At 31.5% G+C, this 17,625-nt stretch overlaps 3 protein-coding genes across 3 annotated transcripts in view; all 3 read right to left on the bottom strand.

Moving 5' to 3' along the window:
• Nucleotides 1-1,347, bottom strand: part of HELRODRAFT_62698 (hypothetical protein) — a gene marked incomplete at both ends in the record, with an annotated part of 7,381 nt that extends 6,034 nt beyond the window's left edge. The window contains 2 exons of the mRNA XM_009011701.1: nucleotides 873-954; nucleotides 1,249-1,347. Coding sequence (XP_009009949.1) covers nucleotides 873-954; nucleotides 1,249-1,347 — 181 coding nt within the window. The remainder of the gene's footprint in view (nucleotides 1-872; nucleotides 955-1,248) is intronic.
• A 1,760-nt stretch (nucleotides 1,348-3,107) lies between these two features.
• Nucleotides 3,108-9,699, bottom strand: HELRODRAFT_188173 (hypothetical protein; the record flags this gene model as incomplete). The annotated part of the gene is made up of 5 exons (XM_009011702.1): nucleotides 3,108-3,154; nucleotides 4,065-4,291; nucleotides 5,159-5,282; nucleotides 7,665-7,908; nucleotides 9,514-9,699. The coding sequence occupies 5 exons, from the start codon at nucleotides 9,697-9,699 to the stop codon at nucleotides 3,108-3,110; spliced, it is 828 nt and encodes a 275-aa protein (XP_009009950.1).
• A 2,077-nt stretch (nucleotides 9,700-11,776) lies between these two features.
• On the bottom strand, nucleotides 11,777-13,543 carry HELRODRAFT_188174 (hypothetical protein; the record flags this gene model as incomplete). The annotated part of the gene is made up of 4 exons (XM_009011703.1): nucleotides 11,777-12,345; nucleotides 12,881-13,069; nucleotides 13,249-13,339; nucleotides 13,509-13,543. The coding sequence occupies 4 exons, from the start codon at nucleotides 13,541-13,543 to the stop codon at nucleotides 12,202-12,204; spliced, it is 459 nt and encodes a 152-aa protein (XP_009009951.1). The 3' UTR covers nucleotides 11,777-12,201.
• Between the last annotated feature and the right edge of the window lie 4,082 nt (nucleotides 13,544-17,625).

A 17,625-nucleotide genomic window follows, 5' to 3' on the forward strand; every position in this document is an offset into this window, starting at 1 on the left:
GGATAAGCTGAATGCGGATGGAGGATGTTTGAGCGCAGTTACGGCTAGAGTTCGTGTGGGATGGATGAAATTTAGGGAACTGGGTGGGGTATTGTGTGGAAAGAAATGGTCAGTGAAGATGAAAGGGAGGGTATATAAAGCATGTGTGAGAGCAGCGATGATATATGGTGGTGAAACTTGGGTGTTGAGGAGAGAGGAGGAAAGTGTACTGCAGAGGGCTGAAAGAGCTATGGTGAGGATGATGTGTGGGGTTAAAGTGAAGGATAGGAGGAGTAGTACAGAGCTGATGTCAATGATGGGACTGAATGAGGACATTGTGACATTGATAAGGAGATCGAGATTGCGGTGGTATGGACATGTGTTGAGAAGGGATGAAAGGGTCGGGATTAGGCGAGCGTTGGAGTTCGAGGTTGAAGGAGTGGTAGGAAGGGGTCGTCCGCGATTGGGATAGAGAGAGCAGGTGGAGAAGGACAGGGTGAAAGCGGGGTTGCGTGATACTGAGGCGAGTGACAGATGTGGATGGAGTCGAGGGGTATTTCGGTTTCATCATAGGTAGCCAAACGGCAACCCCCGATCTCGGGGAAAATGTCGTCTAAACGTGTGTTGTTTGTTGTTGTATAAAACTATTAATTTAATTATACGCTAATTCATTCATTCGTTCATTCATTCGTTTATTCATTTGTTTATTCATTCGTTTATTCATTCGTTTATTCATTCGTTTATTCATTCATTCATTCATTCATTCACTCATTCATTCATTCAATCATGCATACCTAATTACATTCCTTCATTCATTTATCGAAGCATTCCTTCATCCAGTTTTTCACCCACACACTCACTCATTTATTTACTCATTCACTCAATCAACCGACTCGTAAAATCCTGCAACTCAGTATCCCAGAGTACAGCTGCTTTCACTCCGTTGCCAACCAGGGCTAAAAACGACCTTTTAACCTGAGGGGAATCAATCAATCAATCAATCAATCAATCAATCGATCGATCGATCAATCAATCGATCAATCGATCAATCAATCAATCCGACCGTTAGTAAGTCATTTAGTCAATTAATCAATAATACAATCAATCAATCAATTAGACAATCAATCAAAAACCAAAATCATCATAAACAAACATCACTACCAGCAAACAAACAAACAAGCCAAAAAACAAACAAATAAACAAACGAACCAACAAACAAACGAACGAACAAACAACAACAAACAACAACAAACAAACAGACATACATACACTCAATCTCATATCGAAAACGACAATCTTTGAGCTAGGAGGCATAAGATCGTAGCACGTGTGGTCCCTCAGAAATCGGGCATAGGACGCCGACGGTGGACCTGCTCGTCGTGGCGATCACGGTGATAAAAATGATTATCATCATTTCTAAATGATTATCATCATTTCTAAAGACAATTAAGATGGTGATGAAGATGATTGGCATGATGATAACAACAGCAGCAGCAACAACAACAACAACAACGGCGTTCGTTTCTAAAGATGATGATGATAAAGATGATTAACCTGATGATAACAACAACAGCAGCAGCAACAACAACATCATTAACGACAACATCAACAACAACAACTCACAGAAAGCATCATCATCTTCATACTCGTGTGTGGCTGAAGGCATCTAGAGACGCAGTATAAATAACACACACATATCAATTATATACTTATATAAACTGTTTATTAACATAATAATTATATAATAATAATAATAATAACAATTAATAATAATATTAATTATAATTATTATTATTATTGTTATTTATGGTTCGGAGAGTGCACAGAAATTGATCGATCTGAATCTTGCCTGGTGCAAATGGTCGGCATGCGGATGAGGACAGATAAGAAAGTGCTGTGTATTTAGAAGGAGGAAATAAGATGGTTCATACGATCAGTTCCTACCAAGGTTGACAATAGACAATATGCCCATTCCAACAGTAGAAATGGGTCGGGAATTCAAATAGCTGGAGAATGTCTATGATTCAGAACTAAGAGACACGGAAGCCAAAGAGGAGGTGATTTTCAAATTAACACACCTCCTGAGATCTGATCTACGACCGAGCTAGATGTTTCTACGCAAATGGAACTACAAATTTTGAGAAGACTCATCCCCTCACAACTGAAGTTCGAGCTGCATTTAAATATGCCACCTAAGTACACTTATCATGGATAATGAGTAATAGGGTTTTATAGTGCATTTAATTATTTGACAATGACCATAATCTATTCTATTTTATATTTTATGTCACTGATTTTTTGTAATGAAAGAGTTTTTAATTATAGAATATGTTGTTGCACTTTTTCCACGGTTAAATTTTCGTTACATCGGTATAATTAATCAGTTGCACGCGATAATTAATCAAGTTAATTAAATAATTACCATTAGTTATCAGTAAACAGTTGCAGGTAACATTTCTAATCTATCATCTGTTCTATCATCATCATCATCATCTTTATCATTTTTATAACCATCATCGTTACCATCATCATCTTTATCAAATTTTATTACTACCATCATCATCATCATCATCATCATCATTATCACCACCATCATCATCATCACCACCAACCCTGAAAACTTTGGTGCCCTTTACTTTATCCCTCCAGACCAGGTAGTGCATCTCCCCGTCATCGTCCTCCTCGCCCCGACCACCTACCCACCGTACGGGGATTAATTACAAATCGTCATCATCACCAGCATCATCATTATCAGCAGCACCAACATCATCACCCACCGCCACCCTCTCGTATGAAAACCATCATCACCATTACCGTTATTATTGTTGGATTAAGCGTCACCATTATCATTACCATCATAAATATCATCATCATCATCATCATTAGCATCATCATCATAAATATTTCACGATAGTAATAAACATTGACATTATATAAGTACTAATATATCGTCCTCATTACGTTTTTATTTTATTATTCCTATTTAAAATTATGAATAATAACGAAAATAACAATTATTATTATTATTATTATTATTATAGCGGCATTATAGCGTAATGTTTAAAGGCGCCTGGTGCTGCCTTGAAGTGACATGGTTCAAATGCAAAGAAAATCCACACCTAGATATCTCAGGCAATGTGTGTGATGCATAAGTTCACGCGTATCCAAATACGCCCTGTGTGTGTGTGTGTGTGTGTGTGTGTGTGTATGGTGTGTGTGTTTGGGGTGTATGTGTATTTGTATGTGTGTGTGTGTTTGTGTGTGTGTGTGTGGTGTGTATGATATTTGTATGATGTGTGTGTTGTGGGTTTTATGATGATGATGATGATGATGATGATAATGATAGTTTTGATGTTTCTGAATAGTAGAGATTATGAGAGAATGACCTTTGAACTTTAACTTCAAAAATTTTAAAAGTTTTTTTCAACCACTACAAAACTATATCATCACTTACACAACAATTTAAATACTATATAAAAATAATATTATTATTACCAGTAATAATTTTAAAAATCGTGAAAAATAATTAATTGGATAATTAATTTTTTTGAAACAAAATTTACAATAACCTGAAATGGAAGACCTGATGTGATTCTGTAAAGAAGGCAGAAGAACAATTAAATTAAACTAAATTAAATTAAACAATATAATTAAAATTAACAGACATAATTATTATAATAATTATTATTATTATTGAAATATAAATTAATCAAAATTATTAATACTATAACAGAATAGCAGTGAATACAACGAAATACATTTAGAATTAATAAATTATATTGAAAAACAAACTCAATGCATTTACAGATAACATGAATCCATAGAAAAACTTTTAAAATAAATGTTAAATTTATACAAGCAATGAACAAACGAAACGAATCGAATCGAAACAAAAACAAGACTAAAATTCCGTAAGAAATGAATGTCACAACGTTGAGAAAAGTAATTTTTTTAAATCTTTCTAGTCTGGCTACACAAAAATCTACTCGATTATTTTGTTAACTGTTTAACACATAAACATTCAAATAAAAAACAAACAAACATACAAACAAACATACACCATGCAAACGAAAAACAAATCACACCCAAACATACAAATCTGTCCCTAGCTTGCTTGCGGGCGAGTAACAGTTTCGTCGTGTCACTCTGTGTTCGGTGCCGGTGGTGCATCTCGAGGTACTGATCGGGGCCAATCTCTAAACTAGGGCTCAGGGCTGACATCTGTCGAACGGCCGGATGGTGAAAATGTTGATTAGGATGGATATGTCTTGGGGACGATTCGGCTACTGTCCCTGCTGCCGTAACTGTAAATCTGCATCGTGAGGAGATTGAGAAAGATTTAGATTGAGAGAAATTTAGAAGATGGGTGGAGATATTAGGACATTTGGACGCCGCGATCGTGCAATGGCTATGGTATCTGGAACCGCTGCTATTGTAGGGTATTGTAGGGTTTTTTTATAGTCTATCTTTATTACGACCAGAAGCGTAGCAGTTCGTCCGGAAAAAAATAATAAATCTAACTAAAAAGCTGCTTGCACGCCCGCGATAGCACTGCATCTACATGTTATACGAATAAAGTATGACAAGTTATGTGACGGATAAGAAAATTAAAAAAAAAAAACAAACATAAAAAACATCGGTATGTCGAAAAATATCGGTATATCGTTTTAATTACCGATATTTGTTACGAGAATATCGATACATTGTTCTAATTACCGACATTTGTTACGACAGGCAGCTACCGTGCTCGAAAACAACGAGATCCAGTTTATCACATGCAGTGTGCGTGCGTGTGTGTGTATGTGTGATGCACTGATTCACATTCACGTGTGTTTACTCACCACACACTCACTACGTGCTTTTTGCTTGTTGTTGATTGATGCCTCTTAGAAATATTACAAAAAATTGCAAAAATCGCAAATAATATCATCACATTGCACTGAGCAATCACATAAGGTATATGTAATCAATAACCACAGGACTGTGACAACTATTTATTTACTCAGTTGTTAATAATTGAAATTATTACCATTACATACATAATATTTACATTGCAATTTACATCTAATTATTCTAGTCAGAATTATTATCATTATTGTAACCATTATCATTATTATTATTCAAATTAATTTCACCAGTTTGAATGAATAAACCAAATTTCCCTAATCCCTAATCTAACCTGGACTCCCCTGTCTCGCAGCAGTGATGTGCCTCGGCAGACGACACGGACGAAATTTCTGGGCAGTCACAGGCATTGGATTTCGTCTTGTGTCGGAAGGAGTCAATGAAATGTTTGACTTTGCCTAAAAGAAAGTTGACGTAACGTATATGTGATGTCATTGTAATAATAATAATTATAATAATAATAATTAGTATTATTATTATTATTAATGATGTCCACTATATATAAATGGAATACTCCTTGCTGCATCTGAATCCGAGAGAGATCTTGGAGTAATTTTTTCAAATAACTTAAAATGGAAAATTCAAGTCGTCACAGCATCAAACAAAGCAAACCAAATTCTTGCTCGAATAAAAAAATCTTTTGGGAAACGTGTGTTCAGCTGTTCGATGATTGAATACTATAACATATTGTTGTAATCCCTGAATTCTCGTTACTACCAACACCAATGTCATAACTTTAAAGATATCTATATTTCTAACACCAGTGTTGTATCAGTAGCTTCCAACGATCGTCATGTAATTGCTTCGTAATTTATACCTGACCTTTATTCGTTCACTGTTGGTGTTTGCAGTATCAGTTTGGTCCCCAGATCTAAAGGGCGATAGCGAGGTGACCGAAATAGTCCAGTGTACTGTAGAGCAACGAAGTTGGCTCCATCTATAAGAAACCTAGCTTACAAAGATTGTCTTTAAAAATTAGGATTAACATATTTGGTGGAAAGAAGAAAAAGAGATTTAAGTCAGTTGTTTAAAATCGTGCATAATTTGGACAAAGTTGATTTAAATAATCGTTTTGGCATAGACAAAACCAAAACGCGAGGTCACAGCTTGAAATATTTTAAGGTGTTAACAAGACATAGAGGCAGAGAGAATTACTTATTCAATAGAGTTGCAAATACATGGAACTCATTACCAAATAAACTTGTTAAGGTACAATCTATGAACAAATTCAAAGCAGGCATTGACTGTTGGATGAACAATCAATCAATCAATCAACGAATCAGCTGTGCTAGCCTGCCTGACAGCATGCTCTCTGGACAACCTCCAGAACAGCATTACTGCTACTACTACTGAATAACAATGAATGGTTGTTACTATTTACGGTGTGGTTGTCGTAAATATTTGAGATTTTCTGCAATCAAAGATTAATAATATTTTAGCTTTTCAAGATATAAAAAAGACATCATTATCATTATCAACGACATCATCATCAGCACCACCATCATCATCATCATCACAGTTGTTCTGCATATTTTTGGGTGTTTTTGTGATAAATTTTGTAGGGATGTTTTCACGTTTAAAGTTTTTAAACTTTTCTAATTTTTATTAATTATATTATTATTATTATTATGATACAATATTATAATTATTTTATTAATAATATATTATAATATATAATGTTTTTATTATGATATTGTTGGTACAGTTTTAAAACCATGATATGTTTGTTGTCTGCTATGTTATTTAGAAATAAATAAGCAATTGGCCCAAAGAAGAGTTATCATCGCCACCATCATCTTCAATATCATCATCACCATCATCATCGCCATCATCATCTTCAATATCATCATCACCATCATCATCGCCATCATCATCGCCATCATCATCTTCAATATCATCATCATCGTCATCATCACCCTCAATATCATCATCATCACCACCATCATCGTCATCATCATCATCATCATCATCGTTTTCGCTTATATTATCATTGTGGTTTCTTTGTTTGAAACATTTAAAGGCTTACATTACATTATTAACCCATCATTGCATTATTAAACCTTATTTAGCATACACTAAGACTCATCATCATCATCAACACCTCAGTAGCAGTAGTAGAAGTAGTAGTAGTAGTATTAGTATCATTACTACCATTATGATTGCAACTATAATATCTTTATAGCATTCATAATATTAGTACTACAGCATCATTGGTGTTAACATAATTAATATAACATTATAATAATAATAATTATTATTGTTATTATTATTGTTATTATTATTTTTGTTGTTATAATTATAATTAAATAGCAGAGGTTTTCATCAGCCAGAACTTAAGCCTAATTACAATGATAGCATGCATTTACAACTTCATCACCATCATCATCATCATCTGCTGTCATTGTAACCATCATCGTCTTCTTCATCATCATCATCATCATCATCATCATCCTTATAACCATCATCATCATCATCATTGTGATCATCGTCATCGTCGTCATCATCAATATTATCATCATCATCAATTAACAACCAACAACACTATAACAAAAATTATAAGATGATTCTTTTTAATATGGCCAATATAATTATCCTTATCATCATTTACAACAGTTACACAATCATAACAATACAATTATTTTATTATCACATAGACAAATAATTTTAGTCAAGTATTTAATTTCAAAAGCGCAAAGTGAAGAAAAAGAAACAAAGAAAAATAGAAAACTACAACAAAACATAAAAAAAAATTAAAAAAAAAAACAAAAAACTGTTTATACCCCCACTATGCTGTTTGGAGTTAGGCCCCGAATGATGTCGACTATGTGGGGACGGCGTGTTCCTCAGTTGGGAAGGAGGAGCCCCAGCCGGCGTAGGCGACGTCTCACGTTTAGGATCTTTTTTCGAAAAGAGGCCATGTTTTTTCTGGTGACCACTGCTGGACGTTAGACTTGTAGACATGGTTGCAGGATGCCTTTCGCTCTCCCTGACCGGTTGCAGATGGTAGTTCTTTGATATGGAATCCTGAATGTGTGCGTGTGTGTGCGCGCGTGTGTGTGTGTGTGCGCGCGCGTGTGTGTGTGCGCGCGCGTGTGTATGCTTGAGAGGTTGTTGTTGTTATGGGAGTCTTATAGGCACAGTAAACATTATTTTATTGTCGTTATTTGTCTACCCTTATTTTATATGGAATGTTTTATGCCAGGTTTTAATGCTTCCGTAGTTGTTGTTGTTGCGGTAGTTGTTAGTCATTTGTTGTTGTTTCGCTTTTGCAATCTTTTGGTTGTTAGACGACATAAATAATATTGATATTTTATTGAAGAAACTGATCAATACAGGGTAGCCAAAAAACACTGCATACAACTACTAAACATTCTCTCTCTCTCCCTCTCTCTCTCTCTCTTTTTTTGCTACAGACTCATTCAGTTTAATTATATTGTTCCCTGATACAAAAAAAAGTTTGAATGGTAAATAGTGGCCATAGTCATAGTAGAAATGCGCAAAATTCTTTCCACTGGTAACTTGTAACTTTAACAAAAAGGTTGCCATAAAACACTTAATATAACTCACATTCTCTTACAAACTTGTTCTCTCTCTCTCTCTCTCTCTCTCTCTCTCTCTCTCTCTTTCTCTCTCAGTCATTCAATTCTTCACTCTCACTACAGACTTATTCATTCAGTTTAATTTTTTTTTGTTCACTGATACATTTGAATGCTAATTATAGATAAGAAGATGCAATAGCAAAAATGTAATAATAGTAGTAGAAACAGAACTCACAAAACAAAAACATCTAGCCGGTAGATTTGTTTATTTGAAACTTTATAAAAAAAAAGTGACCAAAAAAAACACAGCACACAAAACCTTCTCACTCACTCTCTTTCTTGTTCTCTCTCTTTATTCTCTTTCTCTTCTTTTCTTTCTCCTTCTTTCTCACAGTCATTCTATTTCTACCATTCTCTTACTACAGATTTTGCTCAATTTAATTCTCAATTGTCACCTGATATGTTTAAAATCTTAATTATAATGGTTACGAAATAATGAAACATAGATATGCAATAATGAAACATAGATATGTAATAATAGAACATAGATAGGCAATAACAGAACAAAGATATGAAATAATAGAAGACAGATATGCAATATTAGAAAATGTAATGAAGACACGGAGCTTAAAAAAGGACCTAGCTGATTGACTTTGTTTATATGAAAAAGTAAAAAAAATTAAACAGCAGTGTAGAGAATTAACTACTGCAATTTTTTAACCAGGCTTGCAATTGCAAATATGTTAAATTGTTAATAAGACATTTTTTAATTTAAATTCATTTTAAATTAAATTAATTTTAATTTCAATTAATAACCAAAAATTAAATTCTCATTTTAATGTTTAATCATTAATGATTAAGTAAATTTGAAAGTGTTTTGTTTAGTTTTTATACCACATTCTGTCATCTTTATAACATTTTCATACTCACTGACACAACTCAAAAACTGTTATAATTAATATTAAATAAATAAATGATTAATCAATTTTAATTAAATCAAAAATAAACTCAATACAAAATTAATATTTTAACAAACTAAAAAAACCGTATTCAATTAAAATTAAAAAGTTGAAGAAAAAAAGGCAATAACCTTCAAATAACCAGCATCGGCCCCAGATATTGTGTAATAATTTCCGCTGCCATATTCGGTGGGTATGCCAATCGTCTGTTCGTCACTCCCCATAGTACCCCTACGCTTGCCATCGGAGGACTTTCTGTTGGGGCTACGTGACGAATTTTGATTGAAAACTGCATCTACAGTTCTCCTTGGATGCATCGCTCTAATATGAATTCAGTTTGGTAGGCCAGTCCGTATTTTTTAATATTTGCCTTACTTACTTTTTTAAAATTCAAAAGTAAATTAAATGGATGAGTTTTTTAAACTTTTTAATTTAATTAATAAACTAAAAAATAACTACACCACTTTCCTTCTCTGAATTAGTTTTTAAGTTGCGACAGTTTTGTTGTTTTTATTTAAATGAATTTTGACTTTTTAATACTGAATCAATTTTAAATATTTTACTTCATTTATTTGCAGCGCATTATTTACTTTTAAAGTTTTTTTTATAAATAAATAGTGAGCGATATTAAAAGAATCCAATTAGAAATTTTTAACTTTTAATCAATTTCAAGTGGAGGATTATTTTATAATCAATTGAAAAAATAATTTAAAAACACCAATAAATTATGCAAAAATGCGATTTTTTTATAATTAAAAATTATAAACTCTTCAAATATTTACTTCTTTTTATGATTAACGTACATTAAAATGCAATAGAATTACAATACAATACAATACAAACTATACTAGACTATACTTATACTATAAAGCAATACCATCAAAATACAATACCATACCATATAAAAAACAGCAGAAAGATTTTTTTCTTAAAAAAATACAATACAAACTATACTATACAATACTTATAATATACAATGCAATACAATACAAAAAATGGCAAAAAGAATTTTTTCTTCTTCAAATTCTAAATGCAAACCCGCCAACAAACAGTCAAATCACTAACACTAACTTAAATAAAATGAATGCATTCATTAAAGACGAAACTAAATTAAGTTGATCTCGTAAGATATGTATACACAATATATATATATATATATATATATATATATATATATATATATACATATACATATGTGTGTGTGTGTCTGTGTGTAAAGTATTTAAAGTAAAGTCGTAAAGTGTGTTTACGAAAAAATTATGATGTGTGTTTATATTTAAAACTAGATATACAAACATCTGCAAATATATCATATCTAAGAATATATATATATATATATATATATATATATATATATATATATATATAATTATATATATAAAATTATATATATAAAACTATATGTATATATATTTATATGTGAACATATATAAAGATGAATATTGATATACTAATATAAATATATATTCTTGTACATCTATCTATGATATACAGCGTAGGCTATCATTTTTACTTAATGTCATGTCACGTGGTTTTACGTGTGTATGGTGTATTCATCACATTCATCATCATAACCACCATCTCGTATCATCATCATTCGATCTCCATAGTAACACACACACGCGCGCGCACACCCTCACACACACACACACAAACAAAACAAACAAGTTGTTGTGTTACTGGATTATTGTTGTATTTAATCACTTGTAACCGATTCTGTTATTGTCATGGTTGTTCAGTATTGAGCAGTAAGAACATTTAATGTTATTGTTGTTATTGTTGTTATTATTATCGTTATTTTTAATGTTTTGTTATTATTTTTGTTATTGAGTCGATGTTATAAGCTCATGAGCAAAATAGTTGGCCATCCCCGTCCAAATATTGGTCCCTAATGAAGTAATGAACACAGAAACAATTTTGCGAAAATTCACCTCGGTCACCTAGTTTTGTGTAAATTTCTCCTCGGTCATCATCGATTCTTTAAAAATCCCTCGGTCGTCAACTGTTTCGGAAAATCCTCCACTATGAACTTTTTGTTTGAAAATTCTCTCTCCGTCATCGATTTACTTTTTTTTAATAATTTTTTGGAAATTCCTTCGCTTATACTTATTCTTCTATTGATGAACAAGCAATAGGTCTACCTTGGTTACTAAAACGTAAATCTTTGTACACTTATCATACATTAACTAGAAAATTCGCATTGTTAGATTTGCCAATACGTTACGCCTTTCTTTCTTGTCGGCCTAGATAGCTCAGTTGGGAGAGCGTTAGACTGAAGATCTAAAGGTCCCCGGTTCAATCCCGGGTCTGGGCAAAACACCCACCTTCCCCGGTGGCCGACAATTTTTTTTGCGCTTCTTATTAAAAAGAATTTGAATTTTTATAGTAAGCATTTTTTTCTCTATAATTTGTTCTAACATTTAATAAGTTGTTTTTGAACGTTTTAAAAAAATTAGGCAAATTATTTTAGCGTACTTCATATTTTGTGATAAAATTTTCATAAGATTTTTTTAAATTTTTCCTAACTTAACTTTTTCTCTGGTATAAAAATAAAAAAATTCATTTCTATTTCTTATTATTACGTCATAATAAATTGTTCTCAACGTCATTTGTGCGTGTGTGTGAGCGTGCGTGCTTTTTTTCTCAATTTATATAATATTTATCCAAATTCAAATAAACGAAATAATAAAATGATAGTATAATTATAACTAAAGTAATGTTAATGTTGACAATAAGAGTAATGTTATAGTTAATATAAATATAGAAATATAACGTAATTAAAATGAAATTGATTTATAATTATATAATTAAAAATATCATCACCTATCTACAACAACATAAGATCCAATGATGTCTAATTTATAAATAGTTACTCTACCAAAGAAATCAAAAGACGATTGAAAGACGATTTTTAACTTTTTAACTGGTTCCAACTGATTTCCACTTTCTTTGCAATTGAAAATCTGTTTAAAAGTTAATCTAAATTATTATAATTATAATTATTATTATTGAAAATTATTGTCAACAAACAATTATTATTATTATTATAGATTCAGGTTTGAAGGGAAGAGTGTCTGGGCCCAAAAGATACAAATTAAAATAAAGATAACACAGAGGTAGCTACCCTATTACTATTATTATTATTATTAGGTGGCAAGAAGGTGTCATGGTTATAGGTATAGGGACTTAGTCCTGCTGTTGCAGACACCACATTTGAATGGAAAGTGATTTCAATCAATTAGTTTGTAAAGTGCTATTTCCGAGATGTTCAACAGTACTTCTCAGTGAATTTTGCAATGAGATGGGTCTTGAGATCCACTCTGAACTTCGTAAATGATAAAGAAGTAGTCAGAGAGTTCCAGAGAAAAGGGCCAGAATTGTATCTACCTATCAAATGTTGTTTGTTGTTGATAGCCTAGACTGATGCAAGTGCGCAAGACAGAATATGATCTTTAACCTTTTTATCATTATATTTCAAGACCCCCAATAAAAATAAACCTGTTCAGAGCTGATATCTTTAGGAAAAAATTCCATGATTTCTTTCCATTCTATTGTGTCATCGTTTGTCGTCTGCTGCTGCCCCAACAACAAACAATCCTTACCAACGAACCCACCCTGAAATTTCAACACTAATTCACTGATTAAGACCTCGTTGGGGAATTCCACCATGATTACCTGGGGTGAGCCCTAGGGCCAATGTTTCAAAATTCAAAATTTTTCATTAAAGTTTATTTAATGTTAATCAATGACCTAATTTATTAATAATTGAATCTTCCAAAAAATAGAAATAAAATGATAAATTAAAAGTGAACTTGAATAAAAAGTAAGGAATTAAATTAAAATATTAAATTAAAATTAAAAGTTACTTGATCAGAATTCCAGCAGGTCTCCTCATCATTATCGGTCAAGTGCTGCTTACCAAACTGTCTGACATTTCTGTTTAATACCGAACTCACTCTAAATTAACATAAAAAATAAAATAATCTTTAATATAATTATTTTATTCAATAAATATTTATTTTAAATTTTAAAAAATATTAACAAATAATTTCGGCAACAGCAAATTATCATTAATTTTTTTCTGTATCAATTCAATAAAAATTTTAAATGTAGCAATCAAAAATACCTAATTTTAACCCCGCCACTGGCTAGAAGTGACATGCCTAAATAATAAATTAAAAATAACCTCTCAGTGGCCCAAAATTTTCATATTTACATTATAACTTAAATCTACTTTTAATCATTATGTAATGGTGATGAGCCGGTTGAACTTTGAACAAAATGCCAACAATATTTTTCAATGGTACGTTATATTACTCTATATTATATTATATTATATTATATTATATTACGTTATATTATATTATATTAAGTACAGATAACATAAGAAAAAGTTATTCAAGCAAATGTAGCAGTAGGACTTGTTTAAAATTGTATTTTAAATGAAAGTTAACAGTAACAACACTTTAAATGAATTTTGAAGTACAGACGAGCATTCAAAAATTTAATTATATTTTAAAAACGTGAAAATACAGCAGAAAGTGCCTGAACAAAAATTTTAAACTACAAAATTGAATAATAATGTCGCAAAAACTTCATAAAATTCACAGACATTGGAACAGCTTGTGCGAATGAAATCCAAGTCGGCATTGTTTTTAACAAAACTAAGCTGAATTAAAAGCTTACAAAAACAACAAAAACAAAAAACAACAACATAAATAGCATGAAAATGACGTCACCAGCAACGACAACCAAGTCAGCGACATAATCTCAGTGACAACAAAAATAACGCAGTAACAACAACATATACAACAGCAAAATCAAAATAACACAGCAACAAGCAATAAAAACAATGGCAACAACATCATGAACAACAACAACAAAACTTTTTCAGGACCACAACACTATCACCGGCAACAACAGCAACAACATGAAACTGCCAACAGTAACAACATAGTTTCGTTTGTTGTTGAATGAGGAATCACGCTCTACTAAACACACATCCTGGCATGCGTATGACTGGCATAATACAACTTCATGTGTACAATTATATGTGTACAACTCTACGCATACAACTGCACACGGCTCTATGTATGTCAGTGGTCAGATGCAATTCGTGTGGTCTGTCTGCAGTCACATGCAATTTGTGTGGTCAGTGGTCAGATGAAAATTATGTGGTCAGTGGTCAGATGAAGTTTGTGTGGTCAGTGGTCAGATGCAGTTTGTGTGATGCACGAGCATTTACATGTTGATACCTAATTTTCCTCCTAATTGTTAGCGTCGTCGTTATCATCATCGTCATTATCATCATCATCATAACTGACCGTAAAAGTCCAGTCACACCGTACCAACTGGCTATAAAATTGTAGCACTTTGATAATTCTTTTTATCTATAATTCTATATTTAAAAATGATGATGATGGTGGTGATGATGATGAGGAGGATGATGATGGTGATGATGATGGGGAGGAGGAGAATAAAGAAGGTGGTGATAAATAATGTTGAGGATAATGATGACGATGGTGACAAAGGACAATGAAATTGAATAATAATAATAATAATTACGACGACGACGATGATGATGGTTGTGATGACGATGATGATGATAGTGGTAATGATGATGATGATGATGAGGGTACGCCACCGACGACGGTTATTGTGGTAGATATCTTATTGAAAAAAATCGCCATCTGTAAGGTTGTCGATCTGTCTACTCTTTATTATTTTTGTTTTTTCACTTATCGTTATTATTATTATTATTATTATTTGGCTAATGGTCGTTATTATTATGACAGTGATTATGACCGTTTAACTCATAAATAAAAACCCTGGAAAGAGAGAGTGAGAGAGAGAAGGAGAGAATGAGTGAGAGAAGAAGAAAGTGAGAGAGAGAGAAAGAAAAAGAGGTGCTTATGTGCGTGTACTGTACATATGTGTATACCGTCTGTATATTATCTAAAATTAAACATGAAACTTTGTCTTTAAATATACACATATGTATATACTTATACACATATGTATATATTTATATGTTGGAAGGAGACCATGCTTTATACAGTATTGTATGAATTCTAGCGAATTGTTGGCATTAATCAATTTAAAGTTTGTCTTTTAAATTTTCCTTACTAGAATGTTCTGGAAATTGTCCAATTTATTGAAAATAGAATCATTGTGCTAGTTCATCATAAAAATTTAATGAAACTGTTGTTATCCGAATTGGCCTAATTTCGATTTTTCACAAATCATCTTCAGTTATAGTATATAGTTTCTAATTTAAACAAAGCAAAGTTAATTCTTCAGCAAAGTGTGTTACCTAGTTGGTGTCGTATTCTTCATCCTCTTTGTTGTTGTCATTCCTTTGTTCTTCCTTGTTATTGAAGTTAGTATTAAGGCATCGAGTTGGTAATGTTATCATTCTTTGCTGGATGTTTATTTGTGGTTTATTGATATCTATTGGGACAACTTCTGCAATTTTTAGATGCATTGTGTTGGTGTTTTGATAAATTATTTTTGTGTTGTTGTCCCATGCAACTCCAATGACCCGCCAAATTCTTGAAATATTAGGCACAAAATTTGTTTTTTTATGATACATAGAATACATATGATACATAGAATACATATGATACATAGAATACATATGATACATCGAATACTAATGATACATCAGATACATATGATACCTAGAATACATATGATACATAGAATACATATGATACATCAGATACTAATGATACATCGGATACATATATGGTATAAATTATCAAAAATATGTTATAATTAATATGAGGTAAATAATAATAATAATAAAATATTATTATTACCACCATCATTATTTTTGTTATCATTATTATAAATAATTTTGTTATTACTATTATTAGTATTAAGTTATTATTATTTTTATTATGCTATGGCAAATGCGGACAGCCAATAGCAATGTCCCGTGATGCATGGAATACAAAAAAGAACAATTATCTTAACCATCATCATCATCGTCGTCATCATTATCATCGTCCTTATCATCATCATTGTTACTATAATCAGCATCATTATCGTAATCGTCACCAACATCTTTATCGTCATCATCAAAATTTGTGTCATTATTGCTATTGTTATTATTATTGTTTCTATTAGTTTTTATTTTTATCATCATCATCCTCATCGTCGTCGTCGTCATCTTCATTTTCAGCCAATCAGAACGAAGATAGTCTGCTGATCATTTCCATGAAATCGTCTGATAGATAAATAGATGGATGGACAGATGGAGTGAATGTGTATTGCAAGAATTGTATTTCTTCATTCGTTCATTTATTCGTTCATTCATTTATTCATTCATCCATTCATTCATTCGTCATTCCCTCTTACGCTATTCTCATTCATTCAATCATTCTTCATGATGAAAGAATGTGTGAATTTCGTCTGACGAATTGTAATGATTTTAAAAAATATCAACGTTATTATTTTCTGATTTTTAAAAATTATTCATAATAAAAATAATAAAAACATTAAATAATAATAATAATATTATTAACCGAGTTTAATTAATTAGATCAATTCAACAATAATATAACTAATTGCTCTTTAAAGGAAAATTAATTAACTCAAATATGGATATAGTTTAAATAGTTTTAATTGTTTATCAAATGAATTTAATCAGAATAAAAAATATACTATTTTTAGTTAATCAGTTAGTTAGTTAATTAATTAATTAGTTAATTAATTAGTTCAAAGTTAAATTATATATTAATCTAGTTAAAACTATTTAGGAAACCTTAATTGTAAGTTAATTTGACTACATGTTAATGTTGCAATTCAGATGACAATGAGTTTTGAACAATGTTCAATTTACTCAATAGATTTCTTTTGTTTAACTAGAAAAAAAACAAAATTGTGTCATGCGTTGTGCCATACAACCATGTTTATACAATACATTCGAATACAAACATTCAAACATACTGTATGCATACATATAAACATGCATATACAAACTTGGAAAAATTTAACAAAAAAACATATATACAAACGTAGACATACAATTATACAACAAAACATACAAACATTCAAGTAAAAACATACAGCTATACAACAAAACATACAAATAAAGTAAAGACATACAAATATACTAACAAAACCATACAAACATACGAGCAAGACGATACGAATATACCGAAAAAATACACAAAAATACACAAAAGTACACAGATTCCTGTAAATAAATAAATTCCTCAAAAACGGAAATGAATGAT

The sequence above is a fragment of the Helobdella robusta genome, assembly GCF_000326865.2.
Source record: "Helobdella robusta unplaced genomic scaffold HELROscaffold_1, whole genome shotgun sequence".
In the NCBI taxonomy this organism is placed as follows: Eukaryota; Metazoa; Annelida; class Clitellata; order Rhynchobdellida; family Glossiphoniidae; genus Helobdella; species Helobdella robusta.